This window comes from Molothrus ater, chromosome 28 (assembly GCF_012460135.2).
Source record: "Molothrus ater isolate BHLD 08-10-18 breed brown headed cowbird chromosome 28, BPBGC_Mater_1.1, whole genome shotgun sequence".
Classification (NCBI taxonomy): domain Eukaryota; kingdom Metazoa; phylum Chordata; class Aves; order Passeriformes; family Icteridae; genus Molothrus; species Molothrus ater.
Window position 1 is genome coordinate 5,206,590 of NC_050505.2, and position 16,839 is coordinate 5,223,428.

General features: G+C 60.3%; 1 protein-coding gene across 1 annotated transcript; it reads right to left on the reverse strand.

The window, feature by feature from the left end:
* Window positions 1-559: 559 nt before the first annotated feature.
* Window positions 560-15,828, reverse strand: TCF7L1 (transcription factor 7 like 1). The gene is made up of 12 exons (XM_036396849.1): window positions 15,599-15,828; window positions 15,457-15,517; window positions 14,607-14,737; window positions 6,224-6,307; window positions 5,805-5,937; window positions 5,293-5,395; window positions 4,858-4,941; window positions 4,438-4,581; window positions 3,340-3,499; window positions 2,682-2,789; window positions 2,322-2,403; window positions 560-1,566 (listed from the first exon to the last, which is right to left on the reverse strand). Exons 1-12 carry the CDS (start codon window positions 15,797-15,799, stop codon window positions 1,172-1,174), a joined length of 1,686 nt encoding a protein of 561 aa, XP_036252742.1. The 5' UTR covers window positions 15,800-15,828; the 3' UTR covers window positions 560-1,171.
* Window positions 15,829-16,839: the final 1,011 nt, after the last annotated feature.

A 16,839-nucleotide genomic window follows, 5' to 3' on the forward strand; every position in this document is an offset into this window, starting at 1 on the left:
GGCTGGGCCTGGGAGGCAGGAGCAGGGCAGGGAGTTCCAGAGGGGAATGGAACAGGGCCGTGAACGCCGTAAATTAACTCCAGGCAGGTGCGGCTCCAGGTCAGTCTGCAACAGAGACAAAATCATGAGTTCCAGGGGGAAAATTGGGGATTTTTCCTGCTGAAATACAAGGAGAGGAAAGAGTCCTGATATACCCAAGTATGGAGCTGACTGAGGACTCCAAGTGGGTTGAAAATCCATCGGGTTGGTTTTCTGCAGGTCCTTTTTCATGCCTGGTTTGGAAGAAGCAGCCCCAGAGCACCCAGTACACACCAGTAACTCCCAGTGCCCGGCTCCTCAGGCACTGGTTCACCCAACCCCACGTGTCCTGATGCCTGGGTGAGTCCAGCAAAGCTGTACTCTGTTGGTGGCACCCCAAAATCCCCCTGAGCCCATGGCCAGAGCTGTTCAGGGATGCTGGAGCTCAGGAGCAGGAATTCCATCCCGAGATATTTCCCAGGAATGTGGCAGAGGAAAAGTGGCGAGCGCTTCCCACAGAGACCACACTCACACCGCCAGCTGCAGCTGCAGTTTTTATTTCCTTTTGTGAAAAATAACAGGATTTTTTGAGGTGATAAAAACACAACCCCTCCCAGGGCTCAGCCCCAGGCCCTGCCCAGCCCAGTGGGAGCGTGGGCAGGAGCAGCACCGACGGAGCAGCACCCCCGGGGCAGCACCAGCTCCGTGCCAGGGCATGGAGCAGGATTTTGGGAGCAGCTGGAGGTGTTCCTGCTCCTGGAGCCGAGATGGAGAGCCAGTTCCAGCCCACACCTGCCGTGCAGGGGCTGGCACCACCGTGAGGGTCCATCTCTGTGCTCCATGGCAGCGATGGACATCAGTTCCTCCCTCAGAGATCCCCCTCGGCGGCACCTTCTGGAGGGTCTATTCCATTTTTTTTTTCTTTTTTTTTTTTTCTCTCCTTTTTTTTAATAAAAACAGTCTTTAGGTTGACCGCTGGCAGCAGCTCTGAGCAGAAAGCCCCTTCCCTCCAGAGCCTGCTCCCACAGAGTTCAGAAAGGGTCAAATATTGACCAATAACGGTTTTGGCTGCGTTCGAATCTTGATTGTGGCTTCTGCAATGTACAGCGGGGAGGGGACGGGGTGGGGAGGACAAGGAGGGGAGGTTTGTCCCTCAGTCAGCGGGTTTGGTGACCAGGGACAGCGGCTGCGTCTGCAGCGCGGCCAGGGCGGCCGGCATGGCGCCGGGGGGGGAGGCCAGCAGGGCCGAGGGGGTCCCCGAGGTGAAGGGGACGGGCCTGGAGAGCAGCGAGGAGGAGGAGGAGGAGGAGGAGGAGGAGGAAGAGGAGGATTTGCTGAGCTGGGCCCGGGCCTCGGGCTTGGTGGTGAGCGAGAGTGGCTGGGCCTGCTCCGAGTGCGTGGCGGCCGGCGCGGCCGGCGAGGCCAGAGCGGCCGACGGCGTGGCCGGAGAGTCCAGCATGGAGCCGTGCGACGAGGCCGGGCTGGGGCACGGCTTCTCGGGCAGGAAGGGCACCACACAGGGCTTCTTGCTCCGGGCGGGCAGCGAGCCTGCAGGGACAGGCACGGCGGGCGTGAGGGGACAGGGACAGCGTGAGGGGCATGAGGGGACAGGGACAGCGTGAGGGGCAGGAGGGGCATGAGGGGACAGGGACAGCGTGAGGGGCATGAGGGGACAGGCACGGCGTGAGGGGACAGGGACGGCAGTATGAGGTGTAGCAGACTCCATGGAGCTGGCCAGAGCTCCATGGAGGGCTGAGACTTTACAGTAGGAACTGCTGAGTCATGATGAGACAGCAAAATAAGCTCCAGTCTTCAGCTTCTCGACCTATAGCTTGTCTCTGTAACCCCATAGGTCACTTTTTCCCTAACCTTTACTATCGGACAAGTTTGGATCCCCCTGTACCCTATAAAAAGGGGCTGTTTTAGCCCATTCGGCAGAAGAAGAGCCGTCGCTGGAACCCTTCACAGATCCCTCAATAAACCCATTGCTGTGGAACGCCAGGACCTCTCCTTCTCCTCTCTCACGTCTGCTTCTGCCCCTAGCCCTACGGTGCTTTTGGCAAGCACAAGCTGAAATCCTAAGAGAGCTGATAATCACTAAAGAGCTGAAAATCACTTAGCTTGCCAAAGGTAGCCACGGCTTCGAGCTGGGCGGGTATTCGGGCACTCTGTCTCCCAGAGGGACTGAGTTATCCAGATAAATAAAGACTGCCTTGCTCGGGGTTAAGCTTAATCAGAAGACCTGGGGCCCTATCAATGAGGGGCATGAGGGGCACAGGGGGACACAGGCGGGGGGCACTCACCGTCGGCATCGGGGCCCTGCTGCTGCTGCTGCTGCTGCTGCTGCTGGGCCAGCTTCTCGCGCTTCCGCTTCTTCTTCTTGCCCTGGAACACAGAGTTTCAGCTCCTCCCGCAGCTCCAGGCCGCCACGGGGGTGCTGGGGTGGGAAATGTGGATGGGAGAGCACGTGGAGGGGACTGGAACCGTCACATGCTGTCACAGCAGCCTGAGCACAGCCAGACCCCTGAGTTCTGCCCCTGAGCACAGCCAGACCCCTCCCAGCACCCCAAACTCCCAAACTCTGCCCCCCAGGCACAGCCAGCCCCCTCCCCGGCAGCCAGACCCCAGGAAGGGGCTGGGGGCCCCAGGGGGGTCACACGTACGTAGTTGTCCCTTGCTGACCAGGTCGGGTAGAGCTGCGAGTGCAGCTGCCGCTCCTTCCGCGCCAGCTCGTAGTACTTGGCCTGCTCCTCCCGGGACAGCGAGTGCCACTGTGGGGACAGCACGCTGGGGACCCCAGAACTGCCCCGGGGACCTCCAGAGCCACCCCGGGGACCCCAGAACTGCCCCAGGAACCCCCAGAGCCACGCTGGGGACCCCAGAGTCACTCTAAGAACCCCAAAGCCAGGCTGGGAACCCCCAAACCCCCACTGGAGACCCCAGAGCCAGGATGGGAACCCCCAGATCCACGTTGGAGACCCCAGAGGCACTCTGGGAGCCCCAAAACCAGGCTGAGAATCCCCAGATCCACACTGGAGACCTCAGAGCCAGGCTAGAGACCCCAAATGCACACCAGAAACACCGAATATGTGCTAGGATGCCCAGGGCTATGCTGGAGACCTCAAAGGCGCACACTGGAAACCCCAGAGGTGGCTGGAATCCCCAAATCCACACTGGAGACCTTGAGCACCTGCTGCCCACCCCATGCCAGGTCAGCAGGAGCTCCCTGGGGCTCCCTGGGCTGGCAGCGCCCAGGTGGGGTCTGATCCAGGGGAGAAGTGAAAGCAGGGTCTCTGCAGTGTCCCCGGGGTCCCCCTGTACCCTCCGTCCCAGGATCTGGTTGATGGCCGCGCTCTCCTTCAGCGTGCACTCGGCCACCACCTTGGCCCTCATCTCCTTCATGTACAGCATGAAGGCGTTCAAAGGCTTCTTGATGTGCGGCTTCTTCTCCTCCTCCTTCTTCACGGCCACGGGGGATTTCCTGCCGGGGGAGCGGGACAGGGGGATCAGGGCCACGGACGCGTTTCATGGAAAATCACAGACATGTTGTATGAAAAATCCCTTCCTTAGGATTTTTCCTCCTGAGAAGCTGAGAGGCCTCAGGAACAGAATGTAACCAATGGTTATCTGCTGCTGTGGGATGCAACAGGTGCATCTGTGATTGGTCTCATGTGGTTGTTTCTAATTAATGGCCAATCACAGCCCAGCTGTCTCAGACTCTGGTCAGACACAAGATTTTATTATCATTATTTTATATTCTTTTGTTATAATTTCTTTCTATTCTTTGCTAGCTTTCTGATGAAATCCTTTCTTCTATTCTTTTAGTATAGTTTTAACATATAATTCTAATATAATATATTAATATATCATTTATATACTATAATATTATATTACATTATAATATATTAATATACATTACATACTATATTAATATATTAATATATTATATTAACATATAATTAATAATGTATAATATAATACATAGTATATATTATATATAATGCAATAATATATAATACATGTTGTAATATATTAAGATATCATTTCAATATATTAATTTTTAAATTTAAAATTTAATTTTTAAATTAAATATAATTTTTAAATTTTAATTTTTAAATTTAAATTTCAATTTTTAAATTTAAAATTTAAAATTTTGAAATTATAAATTTAATTTTTTAATTAAATTTTTTATTACTTTAAATTTAAATTTTTTATTTAAATTTTTAAATTAAATTTTAATTTATAATATATTATAACATATCATTTTGATATAATATACATCATAAAATAATAAACCAGCCTTCTGAAACAGGGAGTCAAGATTCTCTTTCCTCGTCCTGGGACCCCTGCGAGCACCGCCCCGGGTCAGGACCCCCAGGAGCAGCCCCTGTCCCCCCCCCAGCCCCTGTCCCCACTCACGAGGTGCCGGCGGGGCTGGAGCTGGGCTGGGGGGGCTCCTGCTTGACGATGGGGGAGACGATGGTGGGGTGGGGGATGCCCGAGGGGTGCAGCCCGTGCCCGGGCGGGGGCACCACGTGCGGGGAGAAGCGGCTGGACATCAAACTGCAGGGGTACAGACAGCAGGGGTGGGCATGGGACCCCCCCAGAACTGCCCGGGTTCAGAGAGCCCCTGCCCCACCCCAGCTGGGAGCCCCGAGAACGTGCCAGAACCCAACACGCACACTGGAAACCCCTAAAACGTGCTGGAACCCCAAATCCACCCCAGAAAACCCAAATCTGCCCCAGAAAACCCAAATCCACCCCAAGACCCCAAATCTGCCCTAGAAAACCCAAACCCACCCCAGAGACCCCAAACCCGCCCCATAAGCCCAGCCCCACCTGGACATGGAGGCGTTCATGGCCAGGGCGGGGTAGGGGTGCCGGAAGCCCCCAGCAGGGATGGAGTACACGGGCTGTCCTTGCCTACAAAACACGAGTCTTTTGGGGAAAAAAGATCCTTTTCCACTTCATGGGCACCCCTGCGCTGCTCTTTCCATCTGCGGGATTCCCAAATTTTCCAGCAGCACGGAGTCCCCTCCCTTCCCACCCCAACAGGAGCTGCCCCAGCACCCCAAAACTGCCCCTGAGCACAGCCAGACCATTCCCAGCACAGCCAGCCCCCTCCCAGCACCCCAAACTCTGTCCCCAACCCCAAATTCTGCCCCCAAGCACAGCCAGCCCCTTCCCAGCACCCCAAACTCTGTCCCCCAACCCCAAACTCTGCCCCCAAGCACAGCCAGCCCCCTCCCAGCCCCCTGAGCCCCCCGTCCTTACTGTGGCACGAGCCAGCCCAGCGGGGGTGGCAGCTGCCCCACGGCCCCGGGGGACAGGGGGTAGTAGGGGGGCAGCTCGGGGGGGTGCGGCGGCCGTGGGATCCCTGTGAGGGGCAGAGGGGGCAGGAGCGGGGGCTCAGAGCAGGGCCAGGGCAGCCAGGGAGCCCCCCGTGCCCCCCAGCAGCCTTCTGTGAGCACCCCAGATCTTTCCCCCACCCCCTGCTCCCCCCCAGGTGCCCCAGCCCCATTCACCCCCAGGTGCCCCCAGTCCCATTCACCCCCTGCTCCCCCCCAGGTGCCCCCAGCCCCATTCATCCCCAGGTGTCCCCCAGGTGTCCCCAGCCCTGCTCCCCCCCAGGTGCCCCAGCCCCATTCACCCGCAGGAGTCCCCAGTCCCATTCACCCCCTGCTCCCCCCCAGGTGCCCCAGCCTCATTCAACCCCTGGTGTCCCCCAGGTGCCCCAGCCCCATTCACCCCCAGGAGTCCCCAGCCATGCTCCCAGCCCCGCTCACCCGTTTTGGGGTCGATCTCAGGGCTCAGGTGCCCGGGGGGTGACCCGGGCGGGAAGGGTTCGCTGCTGTAGGTGATGAGCGGCGTCAGGGGGTGCATGTGATGGGCGTGCTGCACCACGGGCACCTTGTTGGACTGTGGGGAGAGCACAAGGGCAGGGCTCAGTGCATGGGAACAGCCCTGGGCAGCGGGGCAGCACAGCCAGGGGTGTCCCACCAGCCCTGAAACTGCCCCAGGGCAGTGTTCCTGCCCCAGTCATGGCGCCCCTGCCCCACCGAGGGTGTCCCTGCCCCCCTTTGCTCTTTAAGATCCCTCCCCAGCCCAAACCACTCCCGAATCCCCCCCATGGAATGGGAGAGGGTCCCTGGCAGGGCTGTGGGTACTGAGAACCCCCCCGGGTCTGGGGGCTGCCCTCTCTCACCAGGTGGGCGGGTGAGGGCGAGCTCCTGTCCTTGAGCGTGGCCCCGGCCGGCACGTCCAGGAGTGGCCACTTCATCTGCAGGTACTGTGGGAGGGATGGACACTGCCCTGCAGGGACCCCACGCAGCCCTGGCCCCAAAAAACCCGGCCCCAAAAAAACCCTGCCCCAAAAAAAACCCTGCCCCAAAAAAAACCCCTGCCCCCATAACACCCCCCGCCCCCCAAAAAACCCCTGCCCCCAAAAACCACCCCAGCCCTCCAGGGACCCCACACAGCCCTGCCCCAGACACTGCACCAGGCCTGAAACAGACCCCCAGCCCCAAAATCACCCCAGTCCTGGCCTCAAACATCCTCTGACCCCAAAATACCCCCAAACATCCCTAGTCTCAAAGCACCTCCTGATCCCAAAACACCCCCAGCCCTGAAACATCCCACTCAGCCCCAAAACATTCCCCAGCCCCAAAACTTCCCCTAATCCCAAAGTCCTCCCTAGCTCAGCAACAACCCTCTGACCCCAAAACATTCCCTGGCCTTGCCTGCACAGCCAGCCAAGGACACCCCAACCATGGGCAAAGAGGTTTTGGGGTTTTTCTCCCTTTCTGGGTTAACATCGTGCTGTGACTCTGGGGTGTCTCCCTGGCACCCCAAAAAAGGGGCTTTGTGTGTGTTTGGGGGGCCAGAGGCACCTCCCGAGGACAGCAGGAGGGAGGGAGGGAGGGTCCCTGGAGATGCCAGGGCTGCAGAATGTGGGAACGTGGCTGCAGCAGCTGCTGCAGGAATTTCCCCAGACACAAACCTGCCTGAGCCGGGGCAGCTGGAGAGAAAACCCAGCAGGAGCTTGGGGCAGCGTTAACCCTTCCAGGACCCCCACCCAGGACCCCCCGGCACAGCCCAGCCCCAGAGCTGATGAGGATCCCTCATGATCCCACCATTGCCGCAGCACAGGGGATCCCCAAACACCTGGGTCACTGTCACCCCAGGCTCACTGTCACCTGTGGACTGGCCATGACCTGCCAGCTGTCACCTGTGGGCTCACTGTCCCCCCTGGGCTGGCTGTCACTGTCACTCCCCTGAGCTCACTGTCCCCCATCCCTCACTGGCATGAGGAGCTGCTCCCCAAGGGACACCTTTGCTGCTCCCTCCAAATCTGGCTCATCCTCAGGGCCAAAATGTCCCGAGAGCTCCAGGGCCACACTGGGCTGGCACTGGGGTCACCCCCCTGTCCCCAGACCCCACACTGGGGTCACCCCCCTGTCCCCAGCTCCCTCCCACACTCCAAGCACCGGACGAGACCCTCGGTGCTCCCCCAGTTGTGTGTCCATGTCCAGGACAGAGCAGGAGGTGCCCCCCAGCTCTGACCCCCCCAGCCCCAGCCCAGAGGGGCTTTCTGGGCTGCCCTGTAAGAAGAGGAGGCGCCAGGGGATGGGGACAGACCTGGGGGAAGCTCTGGGGATAAAAGGCTGATTCTCATTTTGGGGCCATTTCGGGAGCCTGGGGAAGGGAAAGGGAGGAACAGGGGGGACTCTTTCAGAGTACACAAAGCGGGGGGAGCTGCTGAACGGTTCAGTGGTGATGTGGAGAAATGACAAAATGACCCCCCCTCCCCTCTCCCCTCCTCTTCCTCCCCATCCTGTGGCTCCAGCTGGGACACAGCCCCCACTGTCCCCCCACTGGGGACCCAGAGCTGTGAAACAGCAGCAAAAAAAAAAATTAAAAAGAGGAAAATAGTTGAAAATCGGTCACATTCCAGAGAGATTAGAGCCAGCCCTGGGTGCTCGTTACCAGCCAATTAAAAGCAGGGGTAACTCCTTCCCTGCTGGAGCCCAGCCCCCTGGGAGCCCCCAGACCCAGGAGAGGGGGCCAGGGGATGCCCTGAGGTCCAACTGGGGGCGTTCAGCAGAGGATTCCCACTCCTCCTGCTCTGCCCAGGCCCCAGCCCAGCTGTGCTGCTTCCCTGGGAAGGGGGAGAGCCCCTGGTGGGGCTGGCGGGGGCCCTGGGTCCCGCTGAGGGTCCCACTGAGGGTCCTGGTGTGGCAGAACCCCAGGGCTGCAGGTCCTGGCAGCTCCACGTGCCCATGGTCCGTGTCCCAGAGGGTTTTTTGTCACCCTGTCCCAGGGCTCCATCAGCCAGTCCGTGGTCCCAGCCCCTCCTGTCCCCCTGCCCTGGTCCCTCTGCTCCCCTTTCCCCCAAAATTCATCCCAAAATCACGCTAGGCCAGACAGGACAGGCCAAGCATTGGGGCAGGAAATGGGGGTTTGTAGGATGTTTAATGGAGGCCCCCAAAATCTTCGTCCAGGTGTGGCCACTGCAGCCCCATGGCATCCCAAGATCAAGGTTTGAGCAGTGTCACTGGATTGTTTGGGAAAAAAACACCCAAATTTGGCTCCAGGAGTGACAGGGAATGGGATTTTGGAGAGAAATGGGGATGCTGGGCTCAATGCATCATCCAGTTCCTTAAAACTTTGTGTTTGGGCATAAGAAGGTGGGAAAAAAAACCCCAAATCTGCCCTGGCAGAAGGGCCTGGGGCTGCACCCAGGGATGCTGCAATGGGGATGGCACCAATGGGGATTGGGGGAAGCCCCAAAATGGGGAAAAAGGGAACGGGAAAAGGAGAAAAATGGGAAAGGGGGAAAGGAGAGGGGAAAGAGGGGACCTGGCCTCTCACCCTCCTGGGGTGGACGGGGTGTCCTTCACACCCCAACAAATCACCCCAGCGCCAACAACCAGGGAGCAAAGCCAGGAGCATCCCGGCCCCACAGCTGCTGCATTCCCTGGGATAACTGGGGAGGCAGAAATCCCAATTACAGCTGGATTTACAGCCCAGGCAAGGAGACATAAATCTCTCCCCCACCCCCGCCATCCCTCCGCTTCCCAGCCAAATAATCTCCTCCAGATGTTGCCCATGAGCACCAGGATGACAAATTCCAGCCAGGAGACTCCTGGAGGGTCTCCTGCACCCCCACATCCCAGGGAGAACCCCCAAAATTCCCCAAAATAGGAGTTCTTTTCCCACCAGGATTTAGGGTTTCTACAGGCTGATGTAGGGTTGATGCAGGAGACATCTCCAGGTTCCCTTCTGGCATTTTCTGGGTGACAGCAGCCAGGCAAAGGGTGTCCCAGCTGGGGACAGGGATTTTGGGGTGGGAATGAGGGCTTGTGACACCCTAACAACAGATGTTTGTCCATTCCCATAACACAGCCACAGACACCAGATGGGAAATGCCACAGGGGCTGGGGTGGGGAGGTGGGAAAAGTGGCTGGGAGATGAAAAACAACAAAAAAACCAAACTCAATTTGGGATGAGCTTGGAGAGGTGGGACTTGTGCTACCTGATCTCCACCCACAGATCCCACATCAGCACCCTGGGGACACCGGGGGCACCTGAGGGAGAGCTGGGGCCCAGGGATGAGATGGGAATGGGATCAGTGGGATGGGAATGGGATCAGTGGGATGGGATCCATGGGATGGGATGGGATCCGTGGGATGGGATCCGTGGGATGGGATGGGATCAGTGGGATCTGATCCATGGGATGGGATCAGTGGGATGGGATGGGATCCATGGGATCCATGGGATGGGATGGGATGGGATCCATGGGATGGGATGGGATGGGATCCATGGGATGGGATCAGTGGGATGGGATGGGATCAGTGGGATCGATGGGATGGGATCCAGGGGATCCATGGGATGGGATCCGTGGGACGCTGGGGATGAGGCTGGAGCACTGCAGTGGGGACAGCCCAGGGTGGCCCTGGCCCTGCTCCTCACTGGGTGCCCCGAGCCTCCCCCACCACAGAGGACCCCAATTGGCCAGCCCTGCTCCCTGTCCCCACAGCCAGTGGCCCCAGACCCTGCTGCTGGCCCAGGCTTTTGTCCACAGCTCCCTCAATGGATCCATTCATGTCCTGCATCCTCCGGGGGATCCCAGCAGGAGCAGCGGGCTCAGCCTGCCCTGGCCACCAACAGCCCTGTCCAGAGCATCCTCAGGCTGGGGGTGACAGCAGCACAGCCAGCCCCAGTGCTGCCCCTCCCCTGCCCTCTGCCGAGCCCTGAGCAGCACCCTCAGCATCCCCAGGGATCCCCAAGATCGCCAGGGATCCCCGGGCTGAACACACAGGGGCGAAATCCCTGCCAAAAATCCACCAGAAAAAAGGCAAACCGAGGAGGGGCACATCAGCCCTCCCCCTCCTCCTCCTCCCCACCTCCGTCCCCTTTCCCCAAACTCCCAGAGACTGAACACAACACACCCGCTCCCAGTCCCGACCCTTCTTCCCTTATCCCTCCTCTTCCTCCATCCAGGATGCACCGGGCACTTCCCCCCGGGTTCCTCTTCCCTCCCGAGCTCCCGCCCGCGACTTCAAGGAAGGAAAACTAATGAAAAGCAGCTGCTGGGAATTCCAGAAGGATGATGAATGCGCCTCAGTCCCGGAACAATCCCAGGGCTGAGCAGAGGCGCCCCGAGCACTTACTTCATCGCTTTAATTTGGGAATCGTGTTAGAAAAGGAGGGAGGAGGGAGGTTCGGGGGGTGGAAACCTCCTGTAGGTCTGCAAACCCCGCCCGCGGGGTAATTAGCCGAAGAGCATAATTAAGGAGCGGGATAAAGGGGCCATTGTGTGCGGCAGCCCTGCAGAGGCTGGCAGCAGGGAAACTGAGGCACGGGGAGGGCTCAGGGCCGGGAAGGGCTGGATCAGCCCAGCAGCTGCACACAGCAACGAGGACAAGCCAAAACGTGGGGATAAACAGGGGTTTTTCCTTAATATTTGCCAGGTGGGGAAGGAAGGCGGCGCTGGTGGGGGGCAAATCCCAAATAAATGAGAAAATCCCAAATTAGCGCAGCAGGAAGGAGGAGGAACTACCGTGGTCCCAGGATGCTGAGAGCGGGCCCTCACGCCAGAAAAATCCCCCCCATTCCAACACCTCCATCCGCATCCCAGTGCCAAAATCCCTCCAGGCTCTGCCAGAGCCGCCAGCAAGACCCGCCTGGTTTTTGGAGCAGCCCTTTTCCCTGCCAAAAATCCGTATTTTAATCATTTTCCTTGGCAGCAGCGCAGTTAAGGATCTATTTTCTTTAGGAGACAGATAGGGCTCTGTATCCTCGGGAATTCATCGCAGGAGTGGCGCAAAAAAAGCCGGAATAGGTCCAGGTTATGGATTTTTCCCTCATTTATTTTGGGATCGCAGCCTGCCGAGGCGCATTAATTACACCGAGGTGCATTAATTACACCGGCACGGCGTCGGGAGAGCTGTTTGGATGGAATTCCACGCCTGAGGAAGGTTTGGATTTATTTAAATCCTCGCCTCCAGACTCGAATTCCTGGGGTTAAACTGGTTTTTTTGGGAATGGTGCCAATCCTGTGCATGGTCGCTGCTCTGTGCCTGGTTCCCATCTACTTCCCAAGCGGGAGGAAGATGCTGGGATGAGGTTTTACCCAGTATGGATCCCTCTCGTTCTGGGTTTGGGGTAAAACCCATCAGCTCCACACCATCCTGATGGAATGGATCCGGCATCGTGGCAATAGGGATTTGCATCCATCCAGCTCAGGCACATCCAGGGTATTTCCTCTCCATCCACCTTGCAGACCTTTGTGTTGTTGGGAATGATCCCAAGGAGCCAAACACAGCCTCACAGGTCCCAAATTCCTGGTTGGAATTGAGGAAAATTGGCAGAAAGGCCGCTCCAAACAATGCCATCGTTAGATTCCAGCAAATTCTTTCACCATCAGAGCAGAGCCCCAAAATTCTCCCTGGGCAGAAACTGCCAGGGAAGTGATCCTGGGGACCATGGAGACTTCCCAAATTCCAGGATCCCAGCTGGAAGTAACCCAGGAGCAAAATGAATTCACACAGATTGAAGAGCAGGAGCATCCATCCATTGGTGCTTGGTGGGTTGGCACAGGGATGTGACTTCCTCTCCTGGTTTGGAGTGTGGGAAGGCACTGTGTAACCAGATTCCTAAACATTCCCCAGATTTCCATAGATATCCCAGATTTTGGAGTGGAGAAATGCAGAATTCCCAGTATTCCAAAGTAAGTCCTCCAGCTGTTTGGCTGTCAGATCAGCGCTGGCACTTGCAGACTCATCCATCCCCTGGATCCAACACCTTCCTGGCCACCTCCTCGGAGCACCTCCCAGCCCTGGAGATTATCTGGGGTTTGGGTTTCTTCTCCCAGAACCTTCCTTCTCCCTTCAACCCACAGCACCTGGGTGGGTGCCACGGCCTCCGGGATGGCTGCGTCCTGCAGATCAGCGCCTTCCCTCCAACACCGGGGCAAAACCAACAAGGAAACGGGGGAAGGATGTTCCCGAGGCAGGCTGTGCCTCCTGCCACCCCGGAGCTCCGCGTGTCCAGGCTCATCCTGAGGATGAGGCTTTGGAGCTCGGTGCCCTCGGGCCGTGCTGCGTGTGGGGATGTGGGGATGTGGGGCTGGATCCAGGGGGACTGGGAGGCTGCTGCCAGCACAGGGCTGGGAAACTCTGCCTGGGTGTATCCGGGTGCTGTGTCCAGCACAGGGCTGGGAAACTCTGCCTGGGTGTATCCGGGTGCTGTGTCCAGCTGTGCTGGGTGTATCCAGGAGGGATCAGGGGTCCTGTGTCCAGCACAGGGCTGGGAAGCTGTGCCTGGGTGTATCCAGATGCTGCGTCCAGCTCCATCAAGGATTCTGTTCCCAGAGGCCGAGGTGTGGAGTGAGGAGGCTGAGCCTGCGTGGATCCAGGGTCAGATCCAGGATGCTGTGCCCAGACGGGGTCAGGGATGCCTGGAGGGATCAGGAACAGGATCCAGCAGGAGATCGATCATGTTGAGCCAGCAGGATCTGGTGTGGGGTTGAGGATGCTGCACAGGATCACAGGTGCTGAGCCTGGCTGGATCCAGACCTGGGCCAAGGATCCTCTGTCTGCAGTCTCCTGTCTGATTGAGGATGCTGAGCCTTGCTGGGTCTGGGTGAGGGTCAGGGTGCTGTGCCCAGATGGATCCAGAGCAGGACCAAGGACGCTCTGTCCTGACTCTTCTGTTTGATTGAGGATGCTCAGGGTCAGGGTGCTGTGCCCAGATGGATCCAATGTGGGCCTGGGGACACCGTGCCCATGCTGGGGTCTGGGGGATGGATCCCTGTGCTGCACACCGTGGGGGCTCACAGAAGGGGCTTGGTGCTGGGCACAGAGCTCTGCTGCTCTCCCGTGGCATCCAGAGCATCACGCAATCCCCCGACCCGCCCCCAGCATCCCCACACGCCCCTCACCAACCGGAGGCCCCATTCCGTTGGAATTCAGCCCAAATCCAGGCTTTCCCAACCCCAGCCATCCCTCTGAAACATCCGGGAGGCGACACCCGCTCCAGCCCTTGTTAATTAATCCCCTTTCTGGGATTCATTAAATCATCGTTAGTGGCCGCTTGTGACGGATCCCGAGCCCAATCCCTGCTCATTATCCCGGATTCCCTGCCAGTGTTTGGCATCGCGGTCAGTCCTGCTTCATCCCCAAAACCTCCTAATCCCAGGAGTGACAAATTGGGAATACAACCTTTATCCAGCCGGGATAATTAGCTTATCTGCCCTCCCCATCCCTGGATTTGCACTTCACGGCCGCTCCAACCAGTTGCTTCCAGGAAAGCAAAAGTAGGAAAACCCTCAAAATACGGAAAACCCTCCGGGCGAACCAGCCGGGTTCCGGGATTCCGAACCATTACAAACATTGTTATCCCCATGTAGGCTCCACATGGGAACGCAGTTCCCTGTGGATCCGGAGAAATAACACGTGGAAAAGCATCACCGGAGCGAGATTACACCTGGACAATCAGGAGCGAGGGGGGCTCCCACTGTCAGCATCCCTCCCCGAGGGGTCGGCACCCCCGGAGGGCTGAGAATTCCCTCCTCCCTCGGGGCGGGGGCTCAGAATTCCTCCCGGGATGGCCCCGTAGGGAACACCTTGTGTTCCTAAAGCACCTTCACATCCCTCAAATCACTTTCGGATGCTGCCCGAGAGGTTGAGCGGGATGGTTTGGGGGCCGAGGGACTCTGCCGAGGGGAGGGGGTCGCTCCCCCTCTCTCACCCCCCCCAGTTCTCGCTCAATTTGCTTAATCACTTCTCCCCCCGCGGCCAATGTTGGCCCATTAACGGCTCTAAAACCCTTTTAAATGAGAAAAGCAGCGGCTCAGGGTCAGGTTTCGGGGCGGGTCCCCCGGAGCGAAGCCCCCCCAAACTCCCCACCCCCCTCAAAGCTCCCCCCCAAAAGGGGCGAAGTGAGCCAAAAGTAAAATAAATAAACCAAATTTCTTGAGGGTTTTTTTAGCATCAGGTGGTCGCTTTGCTGCAGGACGGGCTTGGGGGGGTCTGAGCACCCGCGCGAGGTGAGGAGAGGCTGGGGAGGGCCCGGGGGGCACTTACGGTGCGGGCTCCGCCGGGGGACAGGGCTCCGTTGGCGAGGTAGGGGCTGCCCAGCTCCGGGAGCATCAGGAAGGGGTACCCGGGGTAGGGGGGGCCCTTGAAGAAACCCCCATCCTGCTGCCGTCTGACCACTGCGGAGAGAAGGGAGGGGGGCGTCAGGGGGCGGCGGGCGGGGGCGACCCTCGGCGGATGCCCAAATCCCTTGGGGGGGGTCGCGGGTTCTTCCGGGCGTCTCCGACGGAATTTTGGGGGAGTCCTTGGTTCTCGCGGAGGGTGGGTGGGTCCCTCGGCGGGGCCCAAGTCGCTTGGGGGGGGGGGGGGTCCTTGATGTTCTCGGGGTTTCTCGATTTTCTAGGGATTCCCACCCGGGGGGCAGCTGGGTGCGCCCCTCTGGGGGTGCCCAAGCCCCTCGGGGGGGTCTTTTGGGGGATCCCCGCTGGGGAGGGGCCCGGACAGTTCCCTTGGGGGTGTCCCTGGTCCTTCTGGGGGGGTCTCGGCTGCGCGGGGCAGCCCCGGGGTGGCGGCTCCCGGTGCCGGTCACTCCCCCCCGAACGGAGCCGGTCCCGGGGGCGTCGTGCAGCCACGGGGGCACCGATCCATGCCCGGGGCCGGTTACCGGGGCGGGGACGTGGGAGGGGGGACACGGGGGAGCGGGGACACGGGGGGGACACACAAGGGGGGAGCGGGACCCGGCCCCAGGGGGACACCGCGGGGAGGAGCGGAGGACACGGTGGGGCGGGGGGGGGCACACAAGGGGTCCCGCCCGCAGCGGGGGCGGAAACAAAGAAGTTGGGAAGTGCCGGCGGGTCCCGGGGGATGCGGCGGGGAGCGGGGAGGGGGGGTCCGGTACCTTCTGCCAGAGAGTCCCGCGGCTTCTGGAAACTTTCCCGGGGCGGCGGGGGCCGCTCCGCCTGCGGGGAGAGGCGGTGAGCGGAGCGGGGCCGGGCGGGGGGCGCCTCCCCCCGGCTCCCCGCCGCCGCCCCCCGCCTCACCTCGGGGCCGGGGCCGGCCGCGGCGCCGGGGCCCCCCCGGTTCTCGGTCTCGCTGACCAGCGAGGACTTGAGCTCGTCCAGGTCCCCGTGGGCCGAGCCGCGCCCCGCGCCCTTGTCCTGCTCCTCGCCCTCGTCCTGGAAGGCGATGAGCTCGTCGGGGGCCCCCAGGTCGTCCCCCCCCGTGGGTTCCAGCTGCGGCATCGTGGGGTCCCGCCCCGGCCCCGCCGGGCCCCGCCGCCGCCACCGCCCGGAGGGTCGGGAATGCGCGGGGCGGCGGGGCGGGGAGGAGCCGGGATGCAAACCGACACCGGGGGCCGGGCAGGGGCTCGCGCCGCCCCGCCGGGCCCGCTCCGCTCCGCAAGGGTCCCGCACCGGCCCCGCACCGGCCCCGCTCGGTCCCGCCGCGACCGGGGCTCCCTGCACGTTCCGGGCCCCCCCCATCCCGTCCGGGCTCCCCCATCCCGTCCGTGCCGCCCTCATCCCATCCGGGGCTCCCCCAGCCGGCCCGGGGTGCCCCAGCTGGGATCCCCCCGTCCCACGCAGGGTGTCCCCTCCCACCCGTGCCCCCCGTCCCGTGCGGGGTGTCACCTCCCGTCCGAGGGTTCCAGTCCCCCCCATCCCACGCGGGGTGACACTCCTGACACATCTGAGTGTTCTCAGCTTTCTCATGGTCCCCCTCTTTCTGCCCGTGTTCCTGCCACCCCGCCCTGGGGTCCCCCTCGTGCCCTGGGTCCCCCCCATCCCTCCCTGGGTGTCCCTTCCCATCTGGGTGCCCCCATCCCACCCATGGTGCCCCCATCCCACCGAGGGTGCCCCCATCCCTCCCGGGGTGTCTCCCATCCCACCCGTGGTGCCCCCATCCCACCCCTGTGCCCCTGTCCCCCACCCCAGGGAACGCTCCGGGGCACATGCCCACCCCTCCCCACACTGGGATCACGGTCCTGCCATGACGGGAGCCCAGCCCGCAGGACAGACATCCAAAAAAACCTTTTTCTCCTTTTTTTTTTTTTTTTTTTTTACAGGGTGGGCTCGTTCCCGCACGGCTGGCGGGGTGGCACCACACGGGGCTCAATCCATCATCGCCGAGGCTTTGTCTCGGTGCCATCACCCACAGCCTGGCCGTGAACCCCAATCCCAGGCACCTCCAGCCCCCAGACCCCCGGGGCCAGCAGCCCCCGCCGCCCCCCGGCAGGGCAGCCCCTCGCTCTGCGCCACAAAGCTCCTTCAGTTGCTGTGCCTGA